The 15,316-nt window shown below is 38.8% G+C and overlaps 1 protein-coding gene across 2 annotated transcripts; it reads right to left on the bottom strand.

The window, feature by feature from the left end:
* Nucleotides 1–2,125: 2,125 nt before the first annotated feature.
* On the bottom strand, nt 2,126–14,487 carry LOC127646795 (uncharacterized). 2 transcript variants are annotated; one of them, XM_052130700.1, is made up of 23 exons: nt 14,181–14,487; nt 13,404–13,454; nt 13,054–13,135; nt 12,574–12,636; nt 11,288–11,356; nt 11,163–11,198; nt 11,002–11,073; nt 10,668–10,748; nt 10,223–10,291; nt 10,083–10,136; nt 9,748–9,819; nt 9,588–9,647; nt 9,426–9,491; nt 8,096–8,143; nt 6,913–6,963; nt 6,777–6,833; nt 6,598–6,693; nt 6,446–6,520; nt 6,309–6,371; nt 6,136–6,225; nt 3,209–3,317; nt 3,022–3,123; nt 2,126–2,883 (listed from the first exon to the last, which is right to left on the bottom strand). In XM_052130700.1, exons 2-22 carry the CDS (start codon nt 13,417–13,419, stop codon nt 3,052–3,054), a joined length of 1,401 nt encoding a protein of 466 aa, XP_051986660.1. In that variant the 5' UTR covers nt 13,420–13,454; nt 14,181–14,487; the 3' UTR covers nt 2,126–2,883; nt 3,022–3,051. The 2 variants fall into 2 exon arrangements, with proteins under 2 accessions (XP_051986660.1, XP_051986659.1); XM_052130699.1 differs by lacking the exon at nt 14,181–14,487 and having other exon boundaries at nt 13,404–14,171.
* Between the last annotated feature and the right edge of the window lie 829 nt (nt 14,488–15,316).

The raw sequence follows: 15,316 nt of genomic DNA, 5'->3' as shown, positions 1-15,316 counted from the left end.
TTTATGATCTTATGGTAATTATGTTCTTAGAATAAGGCAAAACATATATATATATATATATATATATATATATATATTATTGTAGCTTTCTATACAATGCTATAGATGACATTGGTTAGACTTTCTCATATAACATCCTTTATTCTTGTAAAAATACACAAACTACATAAAAATCATTGACAAACCACTTATATATCATTGTAATCGTAATTTGCCATAAACTTGTGATTTCTGTAAGTGAACTCCCTTATTTTTCTGTATTTAAAAGAGACTTGATTTGTAATTTCTTTCCAGCGTTGGAATGGATGAAAAGTAAAAGGCCCAGAAATTGTCTGGAATAATAAGAGACCTTGAGCTCTTAAAAGAGGAATAAAGAGACCCCTTTTGTATTTGTATTTTTATTTTATATATTTAATATATTTATTTTATTTTACTTTAACTGATATGTGCCTTGCCTAATACTCATTTACCTGTATTTACCAATGCCATTGTAGATGTATATTCTGTTTTTGTTCTGTTCTTGCTGTTCAATAAAAAAAATACAAATAAAAATTCACACATTCACCTATTAAACACACATTCACCCATTCACACACACACACACATTCACACACTCACACACACTTACACACACACTCACACACACACACTCACACACATATTCATACACACACATTCACCCATTCACATACACACACACACAGATTCACATTCACACACACATTCACACACACACACATTCATACACACACACTCACACATATTCATACACACACATTCACCCATTCACACACTCACACACACTTACACACACACTCACACACACACACTCACACACATATTCATACACACACATTCACCCATTCACATACACACACACAGATTCACATTCACACACACATTCACACACACACACATTCATACACACACACTCACACACATATTCATACACACACATTCACCCATTCACATACACACACACACACATTCACACACACACACACAGATTCACATTCACACACACACACTCACACACACACAGATTCACATTCACACACACATGTTGTGTTTCCATGTTTTATGGGGACTTTCCATAGACATAATGGTTTTTATACTGTACAAACTTTATATTCTATCCCCTAAACCTAACCCTACCCCTAAACCTAACCCTCACAGAAAACTTTCTGCATTTTTACATTTTCAAAAAACATCATTTAGTATGATTTATAAGCTGTTTTCCTCATGGGGACCGACAAAATGTCCCCACAAGGTCAAACATTTCGGGTTTTACTATCCTTATGGGGACATTTGGTCCCCACAAAGTGATAAATACACGCTCACACACACACACACACTAACCCTAACCCACACACACACACTCACACACTCACACACACACACTCATACACACACATTCACACACACACATTCACACACTCACACACTCACACACACACACATTCACACACACACAGATTCACATTCACACATTCTCACACACACACACTCACACACTCATACACACTCACACACTCACACACACACACTCACACACTCACACACACACACACTCACACACACACACACACACTCACACACACACACACATTCACACACACACACACACACACACACACACTCACACACACAGATTCACATTCACACACTCACACACACAGATTCACATTCACACACACACAGATTCACATTCACACATTCTCACACACACACACTCACACACTCATACACACACATTCACATTCACACACTCATACACACACACACTCACACACACACACACAGATTCACATTCACACACTCACACACACACATTCACACACACTCACACACACACACACTCACACTCACACACACAGATTCACATTCACACACACAGATTCACATTCACACATTCTCACACACACACACTCACACACTCATACACACTCACACACTCACACACACACACTCACACACTCACACACACACACACTCACACACTCACACACTCACACACACAGATTCACATTCACACACACACAGATTCACATTCACACACTCACACACACACATTCACACACACACAGATTCACATTCACACACACACAGATTCACATTCACACACTCACACACTCACACACACACACACACACACACACACACACACACACACACACACACACACACACACACACACACACACACACACACACACACACACACACACACACACACACACACACACGCGCGCGCGCACAGCAATAATGGTAGAGCTGCATGTAAGGTGCTAGTCTGATATTGGGAGTAACTTGGGGTTCAGTGTCAAGGACACTTCGGCATGTGGAGTCATGTGGGCCGGGATTCGAACCGCCAACCCTGTGATTAGCAGCCGACCCGCTCTACCACCTGAGACACAGCTGCCAGTAATTAGTAATGCACGACACCAACACTGGTCATGACCTCTTTAATATAACATGTACTGTCAACATTTAATAGATTAGAGAATGATTGTTGTAATTTATGAGTGGATTAAAACATTTAATTATAATGCAGAAATAGAATCATTTTACGGTGTGGATATAATTTATGTACTTACATATCATGAATGAAAATTACACATTTTGAAATTAAGAGAACAGGTTAAATTTATATATTTCTATATACTGTATATGCTCATGAATAATTAATGCTTTGCCCATGAATAATGTGAAGATCACTTTTTACATGCTTTAAACATGTTTCTCATAACTAGCATCAAAGCCACTTCTGATCACAAATATTTGGATCAGTTTATAAAAATCTGTTGAATAGTTTCTCCTCTATGATTGAGTAAATCGATCTCCGTTTATCTTCATATCCCGCCGTCTCAAGCGTACCACTGGCCTGAAAAATACAAATAATGAAGATGTATGGTGGTGTATGTGCTAGAATTATTACACATTAGATGATACTTAGATTGCGTGACATTATTAAACAGGTGAGTGACTTTAACACATGATCAGAGTAAAGCACCGTGTGTACCTTTGATTTTACTATAACATGTTGAGCAGTTCACTCGGTCCCGATGAACCCACAGACTCTTTCCGCCTCCAGATTCCCCAGAATACAGTTGCACACTGCGCACTGACAGACAGACAGGCAGACAGACAGACAGTAAATACATGCACATAAGCGTGTTCGAGCATCAGTGAGTGAGGATGAGTTTTACCCTGAAGCAGGTCGTGTGACAGAGAAACTTGAGTTCTTCTAGAATCATTCTTGGAGCTCCAGCGATGGCTTTACCACACACTGTACAAACGTCCCGACTACTGACAGACCTGCAGAACATATAGAGGAAGATATAATATCCCTATACACTACCACACTGTAAAAAACAGTAAACTACCAGCAGCTGTGGTGGCCAGCATTACACTGTAAACATACGGTTTGTTACCGTTCTTGAAATGAACAGCTGTTATTGCCAGCTACAGTAACTGCAGTTTAGCTGCATATTACTGTTAAATTACATGTTCCCAGCATGCACTGCGGCAGGAAGAATTTACTTTGATTTTTTACTATTTGCTGGTTTATTTTGATGTTGTTTTTGTTCCAGTCTAAGACAAAACACTTGTATTTTAATGTTCAGCTTTTACTGTTTTATGTTTGTTAATCGTCACTATTGTTGTGTTTCGAGAGTTGATATCTGTGTGTGTCTTATTAACAACTGTTATTCTGTAAGTTCATCAAAAACATCAAACAGTCATATAGAAATATCCTTTACTGTTTTTGCTTTTATGTGTTTATGTGTAATGCATCACTATTGACATGTTTAGTGCTGTTTATGAGGTAGGATCAGATATTCAGTCTGACCTTTACTTTTGTGTTCCAGCTATCACAGAGCATGTGCTCGTGTTTTACTCAAACACTAATGGACTGACCGGAAGGTCATATTATAATTAGGGCTGTCGATTTAACGCGTTAATAACGTGCGATTCATTTGACAAAAATGAATGTGCTAAAAAATGTAACGCACTTTAATCGCAATGCTTAACTGAGAAATGCTTGCAGTACCACCTGTTTCCTCCAGAGGGCAGTAATTGAAATTTCAGCTGTGTGGGCAACACACAGTTTATACAGTGAAGAAAACAATTTCTTGCGTTCAAAATAGTTGATGGAGCGCAAATGCGATCTTTAAGGGATCTTAAGATGTGTTTAAAGATTGAGTATTAAACTATATTTAACTCCAACACGTTCTCACCCCGACTCGTCACATATGGACGCTTCGGGCGGTTTCGTCGCATATTGACATGCCGGGTACACCTTTAGCGTCGTTTTTCGACGCGCAGGGCGGTCCCATAGACTTCCATGTATCTGCGCGAACCGGAGCGTGCAGCGTTGAAATGTCACGTCTCGGGTAAGCTCACGCCGCGAACGGGTCGAGAGTCGAGACCGCGATCAATAAAAATCAAAAGGAATACGCTACAATGGCCCTCCAACCGGTTTTTTATGTTTCGAAACCGGACGCGTCGTAAAACGACGCCAAAGGTACACCTGGCGCGTCGATAAGCGACGCCAAGGGGTCCTGCCCGAGCGTCCGTATGTGACGAGTTGGGGTGTGAGAATGTGTTGCTAACTCGACACAGTGACCTAAACATAATGTTTATGACGCAACCCACCGAGACACGACAGCAGGTGTACGGTCTTTACCTCATACATATTTAATTAAGGTTAAGGAGGTGTTGCACTGTTTTTACCCCGTCAGTCTTTATTTAAGAAACATGCTGCTGAAATAGATCCGCTCCTTCTGTAACGCTGTAGATGAAGTTTGTTTGTTTGTACGTTCCTCTATTTGAACTAGTTTTTCTTTGCTTTATAAAGATGTTTAATTTGGTTTTCACAGATTTGATAACTTAAATTCATATTTTCTGATTAATCTGTTTATTTTTCTTGCCAAGTTTGTAATACATAAGTGTAAATGTATGTCTATAAAGCCCCAATTTGCACTTTTTTGTAAAGACTTGAAATATTATTTAAATATTCTTTGTACCTCCAACAACTCCAAAGCATTGCACTATGTGATGAATATAATGTCTTACATTATTGTCAAATATATCTGTAGTATTGGGCACTATGTGGCTTGTTTCTAAATATATATATATATATATGTCTGACGCAGGTGTACATTAACGGTCCTTAAACAAGCCCTCATAATAATTCACTTGTGTAATGGATTACTGTGAACTGTGTGTCAATGATTGACTTATGATCAATAATATGGTAATAATCAATACATTGTATTCTAAAGACGCTTTTATATTGTTTTATTAATGATGAACTCTTCTGACACAAGAATATAATGCATTTTAATCATCTGAATAATTTATATATATATATATATATATATATATTTAGATAACTGTGTATCATTATTTCATCATTATATTGAATTATTGTTATATGAGGGGCTTTCTCAGCAAATATTTGTATATGTGATTAATCACGATTTAATTAATCGGGACACCTTGTAATTAATTTGATTAAAAATTTTAATTGATTGACAGCCCTAATTATAATAATAAAGAAGGTCTGAGGTGCTCAAGAGAACATTAATCAACATAATGGTGACTTAAAAACAAAACAACAACACTAATTAAACTAAAACTTCTATTAAGTCTGAATAAAAACTTTTGTACATGTTTGTTTGTTTGTTTTTAATGTTTGTACCCCCAATACATTCCCAAAGCATGCATACTTATTCAAGCGCAAAGGCTTATGGGTATTTCACATTATAACCCACAATGCAGTGCTATGCTGTTATTTTTCTGTGTGCAGGTTGTTGTTGGTTTTTTGTTTTATTCATAAAAAATACACTTTTCAATGCTGGCAAAACTGCATTTAATATGTAAATTGCTTCAAAGGTTGATTGTTTTAATTTGAGTTCTGATTAGACAGACGAGTGAAGGCGAGATGATAAAGAACAGACGAGTGTGTCAGAAGCATCATGAGATATATATATATATATATATGTCACTATAGCTTTCTTTTTTGACTTGACATTTATTCTAAAAGGAATAAGCTAATAATAATAAAGAGTGTGTGTCTAAAAGACTTTGACGGGTATATTTAAGCTTTGAGTCGTTTCTGTGTGACTCTCACCTGTTATTTTGTATCAGTGTTGTTTGTGCAGGTGAATAGAGCGTTTGTGACGGAGCAGGACTCTGATTATCAATGAACTTCACTTGAGATCTGAGAACAACAAACTTTCACATTTACAGCAGAACAGCAACATACATACAATAATTCAATGACTCGGTGTTACAGTATCTTACTGTGATTGGACAGTTCCAGACGATGTTGGGAATAATGTGTCAGCAAGGTCGTCCAGCGGAGCACTGACACACAAATGTGATTTCAATGCACAGCTTGTCAATGCAAACGTTATAAAGTATCAGACGTGAGTGTTCACCTGTAACTGGAGCCTTTCCGTGTGTTTACAGTCACAGCTGACGGACTCGTGTAAGTTGATGAAGCACTGACATCACTTCAATAAATAATCATCATCATCATCATCATGTATAAAGTTCCACATGAAATGAAATTTGATGTAATAGATATTACCTGAGCTTTGAGCTCTGTGAGTATCTCTCTGAAGGTTTAATAGTTCGAGTCTCCTCCAGCAGCACAGAGGATGTTTGGACGTCTGTGATGGTCGTTCTGTTTCAACAGAGAATCAGATGCATCAGACATCATGAGCCGTTCAGATTCACGTGCACTTCACCTGTCGCACACACACTTACTTAGCAGACGTTTTTGAGGAAGTCGACGTCGTCAGAGAGGAGTACGTGCTTTCATTCCTTTCAACAAAATGAATCAGGAGTTCAGATACAGAAGCTGATTATTGACAAAGGAAATGAGATTTGTTGAAGATCTGACCTGGTTGAACTCTTCTCTGCGGGTTGCATCACAGGAGTCGTGCTCTTTACACTGTTGCATCATGAAGAAATCAAGTTTAATGATCATTTCTCCATGTGTGAGTGTGTGTGTGTGTGTGTGTGTGAGTGTGTGTGTGTGTGTGTGTGTGTGTGTGTGTGTGTGTGTGTGAGAGTGTGTGTGTGTGTGAGAGTGTGGGTGTAGTGTGTGTGTCTGTGTGTGTGTGTGTGTGTGTGTGTGTGTGTGTGTGTGTGTGTGTGTGTGTGTGTGTGTGTGTGTGAGAGTGTGTGTGTGTGAGAGTGTGGGTGTAGTGTGTGTGTCTGTGTGAGTGTGTGTGTGTGTGAGTGTGTGTGTGTGTGAGTGAGTGTGTGTGTGTGTGTGTGTGTGTGAGTGTGTGTGTGTGTGTGTGTGTGTGTGTGTGTGAGTGTGTGTGTGTGTGTGTGTGTGTGTGTGTGTGTGTGTGTGTGTGTGTGTGTGTGTGTGTGTGTGTGTGTGAGAGTGTGGGTGTAGTGTGTGTGTGTGTGTGTGAGTGTGTGTGTGTGTGAGTGTGTGTGTGTGTGTGTGTGTGTGTGTGTGTGTGTGAGTGTGTGTGTGTGTGAGTGGGTGTGTGTGTGTGAGTGTGTGTGTGTGTGAGTGTGTGTGTGTGTGTGTGAGTGTGTGTGTGTGTGTGTGTGTGTGTGTGTGAGTGTGTGTGTGTGTGTGAGTGGGTGTGTGTGTGTGTGTGTGTGAGTGAGTGTGTGTGTGTGTGTGAGAGTGTGGGTGTAGTGTGTGTGTGTGTGTGTCTGTGTGTGTCTCTGTGTGTGTGAGTGTGTGTGTGTGTGAGTGTGTGTGTGTGTGAGTGGGTGTGTGTGTGTGTGTGAGTGTGTGTGAGTGTGTGTGTGTGTGAGTGTGTGTGTGTGTGAGTGTGTGTGTGTGTGTGTGTGTGAGTGTGTGTGTGTGTGTGTGTGTGAGAGTCTGGGTGTAGTGTGTGTGTGTGTGTCTATTTGTGTGTGCGTGTGTGTATATGTGTGTGTGTGTATATGTGTAGGTGTGTGTATGTATATGTATGTGTGTGCGTGTGTGTGTGTGTGTGCGCGTGTGTGTGTGTATGTGTGTGTGTGCGTGTGTGTATATGTGTGTGTATATTTGTGTGTGTGTATATGTGTGTGTGTTTGATTCTTTGTTTTGCATATTGAAAATGTCTTACATTGTAGAAGTGTTGAATGTTGTTGAGGGAGCTGGTGACGATGGTTCACTGTTTAAAATAACAAACACACAGATGCAATTTCAGACTGTTTAAAGGGACAGTACACCTAAAAACGAAAATTCTCCTCATTTATTCACCCTCGTGTCGTCCCAGATTTGTGTGACTTTCTTTCTTCTTCAGAACACAAATGAAGATTTTTAGAAGAATATTTCAGCTCTGTAGGTTCATACAATGCAAGTGAATGGTGACCAGAACTTTGAAGCTCCAAAAAGCACATAAAGGCAGCATAAAAGTAATCCATACGACTCCAGAGTGTGAGAAATAAACAGATCAATATTTAAAGGGGTCATGTCATGAGGAATCAAATTTTCCTTGATGTTTTAACATATTTGAGCTCGTGCTATAAAAACATACTGTAAATTTATGAACTTGAAACATAATCCCCAATGTAAGTTCCAAAAACATCCGCGACTTCCCTACATCACTAAGGGCTCATTAATTCATGACCAACGCCTACTTTACATCATCGCACCCTTAGCCCCGCCCACTGGTGCTTCAGTTCATCAACTGAGAGTGAAGGAACAGGCCTACTGTGGGATAACTGTGGGATAACTATTCCTGAACACCAAAGGGGAACCATCAGGACTATTTGAAATTATCTTTGTATTTAAACATGCACAAACGATCTCAGGCCGCTTTTAAAAGACACGTGTCAAGTTAAGCCATTCAGCTGCTGCCGCTTGCTGAGCACAAACACGTCACGGATGCGTTCTTTCGCTCATCTGCGGTGTATGAACGCGTGTGATGGATGGACGTCTCTGGCCGTTAGATGTGTTTCCGGCAATGTGCTTTTCAGTACAGGATGATACTGGAAACTGGACGTGTCTTCAGCGTATATCAGATTGTTTGTGAAGCAGTTATAATACGATACAGTTAAAAACACTTGGACCCGATCGCAAAACAGTAAACAGTTTAGGTGGCGAAGAAGAAAGTGAAAGTTAAAGTGGCGATTTATGGTAAAAAATTACTTAAATATTGATCTGTTTCTCACCCACACCTATCCTATCTCTTCAGAAGACATGGATTAAAGCACTGGATTACTAATATGCTGCATTTATGTGCTTTTTGGAGCTTCAAAGTTCTGGTCACCATTCACTTGCATTGTATGGACCTACAGAGCTGAAATATTCTTTTAAAATATATGTGTGTTCAGCAGAAGATAGAAAGTCACACATCTGGGATGACATGAGGGTGAATAAATGATGAGAGAAATATTATTTATGTGTGAACTGTCCCTTTAAGACTCTTTGATCAGATCGTTCAGACTTACGGGGCAGTTTGTGGCGCAGGTGATCCCGGCACAGAGGATTTAGTAGAGAGTGGCACGGTTTCATTTCTTACAACAGGAAGAAACAAATTGAGTTGCAACAGTTGAATGTTTGATGTTTATAAAGGAATCTGCTTATGAGGAACGTGTCCTGTTGACCTTTACCTGGTTGAGATCTTCACAGCTGGTTGACTCACAGGTGTTGTGATCACAGCACTCTTTACACTATTGCACAATCAATAAATAATATCTAATTAATTGCACCAGCAATCCTAATGTAGCTCATAATGTTTGTATCTTGATTTGTGTGACTGAAATCTCTTACGTGTGAGCGGACGTGACTTTGGTCGAGGGTTCAGGTGATGATGATGATGATGATGATGGTGATGGTGGTACACTGTTTACACAAGACAACATTTCAGAATTCAGACGAAGTATCAGCCTGTATATTTCACCAGCATGTGTTGGGTTCAGACGCTGGTCTGCTGGTGTTCTACCAGACTTTATAGCTACATGAAACCAGCAAGACTTGAATAGTCCACCAGCATCACTGTAAAGATACTGCTGGTCCAACAGACACCAAAAGCAAACCAGCATAAACCAGCACATAGATTCATGCTGGTCTTAAAGTTAGTGTTCGAGCTGGAATTAAAGACTTACACGGCAGCTGTTGGGGCCAGAGACGAGGGTCCAGTACTGGTGGTTTTATCTGGTCTATTATAAATATGAAGAACAATTAAAGATTGAGATGACATATATAAAGTCATATATTGAGAGATCACAACATGAACATGACTTGCCCATTGGCAGTGTGTGACACTGTGACGTCTGGAAACTTCTCACCGAACGATCTTTTGACCGGACTTAACCTGTCAGACACAAACATGACGTGTGAGAGACATCTTCAGGTGTCTGAAAAACACTTCTGACCAGATGTGTCAGATGTGTAACCCTTGTTCAAATTAATAACCATAAAACAGTTCTTACCTGAAGAATTTATTTGGGGATTTTATGCTAATATGTCAATACTCACTGAGATACACAGACATGTCTGATTCATTGTTTCTTTCTTTTTACAAAAAGCTCTGAGTCATAGTCTCACCAGTTCATTCTTGTGTAAGTGTGTGTGTGTGTGTGTGTGTGTGTGTGTGTGTGTGTGTGTGTGTGTGAGAGAGAGACAGTGTGTGTGTGTGTGACCTAATACCATAGGAGATTTAAAATCATTAATGACTTCATTAAACTTACGTCTTGTTGTTTGTGTTTGCACCTGAAAACACTCGAGCGGTGAAACTGGACGGGTTTGGTGACGTCTTGAGTGCTGGATTCCTGCAACGATACACTCGTCACATGTGTCATACATTCACATGCAGTTTAATGATGTGTGTGTGTGTGTGTGTGTTTATGTGTGTGGGGGTGTGTGTGTATGTGTGTGTGTCTATATGTGTGTGTGTATGTGTGTGTGTGTGTTTGTGTGTGTGTGTGTGTTTTTGTTTTTGTGTGTGTTTGTGTGTATGTGTGTATGTGTGTGTGTGTTTGTATATGTGTGTGTATATATGTGTGTGTGTGTGTGTGTTCTCACTTGGCCGGCACTGGTGGTTTAGAAGGTGTAGTCGGGGTGTTTACAGTGGTTTTAGTCTTTGTTGTGGTGATGCTACAATTTGACAGAAAAACACAAATCAAGTAAGCATTAATGAAATAGAGAGAAATGAGGAGATCAGAAAACACTTAATTGAAACCAACCTGCTTTTATTTAGCAGATCCTGACTGCCACCAAATCTGAAATAGATAGATCACATGACAAAACTGATGCTGAACATTTGTTAGTATTTACTGTTTGTTATAAATGAATGTATTTAATAAAGTACTTCTTGGTTAAGGAGTTGACGGGTGTCCCAGACTTCACTGGAGGGGTTTGGTTGGTCTCCACTGGTTTACTAAAGTTAAAACACATCAAACTAACAATTAATATGAGTACATGAAGACCAGCAATGCACAAACACACAAATAATGAACAATATACAGTATGTTGTATAATTTTCAGGGTTCACACAAATTTTGACCAATTCACTTTTTCAATTGGTCATAATTACTGGATTAAATTATATATATTAGGGCTGTTGATTGAACGCATTAATTCAGTGTGATTTATTATATGAAATTAACCCGTTAAACATATTAACACAATTAATCCTGTCCCCGGACCACAATAAGAAAGATTCCTGAGCAACTCAAGCTTGTAGTACCACGTGTTTCCTCCAGGGGGCAGTAAGTGAAACTCCAGCTGTACAGACAACATGCAGTTTATACAGAGAACAAAACAACCCTTCAGCAGACCACACGAGAACACGATCTAACGTTCAAACTCAGATTGATGGAGCACAAATCTCCATTTACGGATCTCAAGATGTGTTTTTCTAAGTATTAAAGTACGTTTAACATGACACAGCGACCTAAAAACAGTATGTTTATGAGACGCTCCAAAAGTGTCTGTCTGACGCAGGTGTACATCCTTATTATAAATCTCACACTGATTGATGCTAAATGGATTTCTGTGAACTGTAGGCCAGTGATTGGCTTATGTTCAATAATATGCTAATAAACAACACGATAGCCTCAAGTCACTGTTTGTATTGTCTTATAAATGCTTAATGGTGCTTAAGCAATTTTCCATGGAGAGGTATGCAAAACATTTTCCCACTCCCTTAAAGATATTACTGAAATAAGAGTCCTGAGATATCTCGCTGCTCTCTGTGACAGCTGGAGACTTTGTGAACCTGTCAATCATTTTGCTTGTTCTCATAGTGTTGTATTTGAAGCGGATCATTGAGGCTGTGATTCATAGTGTTGTCAGCTGAGGGCGCTGTTGTGCCACTGTTGAATCTGACGTCACAGGAACAAAAAATGCTGCTCTTTTAATCAATTTCAGTCTCAAAAGTGTATTTGGAGGGCCGGGTTTTGGAATAAGGGGGCGTGGCTAATTCAACCGATCAGTCACAGGAAAGATTTAGAACGCTGAAATCACTTACAGTAACTTTAACTCCACAGGCACAATAATGTAATGCATTTTAATTATCTGAATATTATTTATATTTATTATAATTTCCAGATATTTTCAAGGTTTCCATGACTATGAGAGTATTTAATTTCTTACCTGTCTGCATCATCTGTTGATTTCAGGCGACCCAGAACTGCTTTACCAAAGTTAGGATCATAACTACAAAACAACCAATAGAATTTATTATAGGACCACTTATATTATTGTTTACATCATATGCTGTGTGTGTGTGTGTGTGTGTGTGTGTGTGTGTGTGTGTGTGTGTGAGTGTGTGTGTATATATGTGTGTGTGTGTGTGTGTGTGTGTACGTGTGTGTGTGTGTGTGTGTGTGTGTACGTGTGTGTGTGTGTGTATATGTGTGTGTGTGTGTGTACGTGTATATGTGTGTGTGTGTGTACGTGTATATGTGTGTGTATATGTGTGTGTGTGTGTGTACGTGTATATGTGTGTGTATATGTGTGTGTGTGTGTGTGTGTGTGTGCGTGAGTTTGTGTGTATGTGTGTGTGAGTGTGTGTGTGTGTGTGTGTGTGTGTGTGTGAGTGTGTGTGTGCGTGTGTGTGTTTGTGTGTCATACTCGACAGGTTCATCTTCTTCTGCAGCTCGTTTGATCCAGCTGCTGTCTTTTAACACTGTTCTCTTTTTGCCGTAGTCTGCACCTGCACACACATGCGAGTCAACACATCAACATACATCATACAGTGTGTGTGATTATCATGGAAACATGCCCAAAATCAAAAGAAAAAACAATCTTCATATAGTCCTGAAAATAAGTTTAATTGACTTTATACAAAATAAAATGACTAGCTTCTGATTTCAGGGTGAATGTGAGCTGTCCTTGAAGGGTTTTGTGAGATTGGTGTGTACATACAGTATGTGCATATACTCAAATACAGTATAACCAAACACAGAGAGAGAATATCTAACCAGATTGAGTCGCCATGATGTCGTGTAGTTTTACAGCTGGATCGCAGCGTTCTGTGAGGTGAAACAGCAGTTTAGAGTGGACTAGAATAAACAGCACTGTGTGAAAACATCAGCAATAATTCATTCATTATTTCTGTCTTTAGCACATTCATGCTAACTGTGCTGCAGGTGTGTTCCCATGCATATTTGTGGCAGATGTCGTGTGTTCTCATATCTGGAGTCATTTAGTTTGGGTGTGACCTGATGTTACTTATCCAGATTAACCAGCAAACACCCCCTCAAACCCTCACAACAAACACTAATTACAACAGAACACACCCTGATGATCACACACACACACCTGTCAATCTGCTCAGAACAATCATTCACATCTCACACTGACTGACTTCAACACAAATACATTTATAACACTGTTGACATCAATTAGGGTTCTGTGAGCCGCACACAATGTACAGAACATCTGCTGGACACATATGCCATTTCATTTTACACATTTCAATGTTTTTGTAATTGTAATTTGCTGAGCCGTTCATCTGACCCACATTTATATTTTTATTATTTGTCAAACGCTTTGATCCAAAACAACATTTAATGCACTGAAAGTGTACATTTCATCAGCACCAGAATCGAACCCTTGACCTTGATGTTGCGAACATCAGACTCAACCTGTTACAGCTACAGACACTTTTAGTGTGAACACAGAAAAATAAAACACACATTCCAAATACACAAGAAATAACACACAAGCATGAAGTGTACGCTGATAAAGTCACTCACCTGTGTTGGACAGGAAAGTGTGGTGTGAGCGAGAGTGAAGGTGTTAATCCTGTCACACACCCTGTCCTGCCGTCTCAACCAATCAGAGGCTTCGATCATATCAACACAAACCTGAAAGTTCAGTTTCACCTGCGACTTCAGCAGTTTAACCAATTACACAAACACACAATGAACATTCTCTCTCACTCTTCTATTAAAGACAGTTTTCAGATATGCAGGTGTGTTTAGATCATCACTGACAGTTTCACACGATCAGAAGTTTTGGATATTTGAGAACCGGCTCATCTAATGTTTTATTCAGTGGTAAATCTGTTTTCTTTCGTCTTCTCTGGAGCTGTAAACTGATGGAAATTCAACACACCCTCATTCTTTATGTCAATACATGTAATGTCACAAGTCCAGACGTGTTCTTATTAAAGGGAGTGTGTTAATCAGACAACCTGTCATACATTCCTTGTCAATCACTCCCTGTCTCTGTTTCTCTGTCTCTGGCATGCACATAAATAATCAGATTTATATCACAATTTGTTCATATTCCAATCACATATATTTTGTGTCCTGAAAACATAAACCAGGTTAAAGACAGTTTGTTTGAAATCGCAACAGATCATTTATAACTGAAACAAACTAAAACAGTTTTGAGAGCAGAAACACACTTTAGGAAGAGAATATTAATCAATAAATATCCTCATGAAAGATACAATGTAGCATCAGCAGTCTTTCCACAAGAGATTATCAGGAATATTCTGATTACATGTACAAACTAGTGCTGTCAATCGATTACAATTTTTAATTGAATTAATTACATGGTGTCCCGATTAATTAATTGTGATTAATTAATTATTTGCTGAGAAAGCCCCTCATATAACAATAATTCAATACGTAATCATGAAATTATACATAGTTATCTTTAAATATTAAACAATTATATATATATATATATAAATAAAATAAAAAAAAATATTCAGATGATTAAAATGCATTATATTCTTGTATCAGAAGAGTTCATCATTGATAAGACAATATAAAAGCGTCTTTAGAATACAATGTATTGTTTATTACCATATTATTGATCGTAAGTCAATCATTGACACACAGTTCACAGTAATCCATTACACAAGTGGAGATGATTTAGT

This window comes from Xyrauchen texanus, chromosome 7, assembly GCF_025860055.1.
Source record: "Xyrauchen texanus isolate HMW12.3.18 chromosome 7, RBS_HiC_50CHRs, whole genome shotgun sequence".
Classification (NCBI taxonomy): domain Eukaryota; kingdom Metazoa; phylum Chordata; class Actinopteri; order Cypriniformes; family Catostomidae; genus Xyrauchen; species Xyrauchen texanus.
This window is presented reverse-complemented; position numbering and strand designations above follow the sequence as displayed.

What these genes read in the sequence shown, in the direction of transcription:
- LOC127646795 (XM_052130700.1), bottom strand. An exon ending in GCAGAGAAGAGTTCAACCAG is followed by an intron (nt 6,834 to 6,912) that starts GTCAGATCTTCA and finishes TTTTGTTGAAAG; the next exon opens with GAATGAAAGCACGTACTCCT. An exon ending in TCACAGAGCTCAAAGCTCAG is followed by an intron (nt 6,521 to 6,597) that starts GTAATATCTATT and finishes TATTTATTGAAG; the next exon opens with TGATGTCAGTGCTTCATCAA.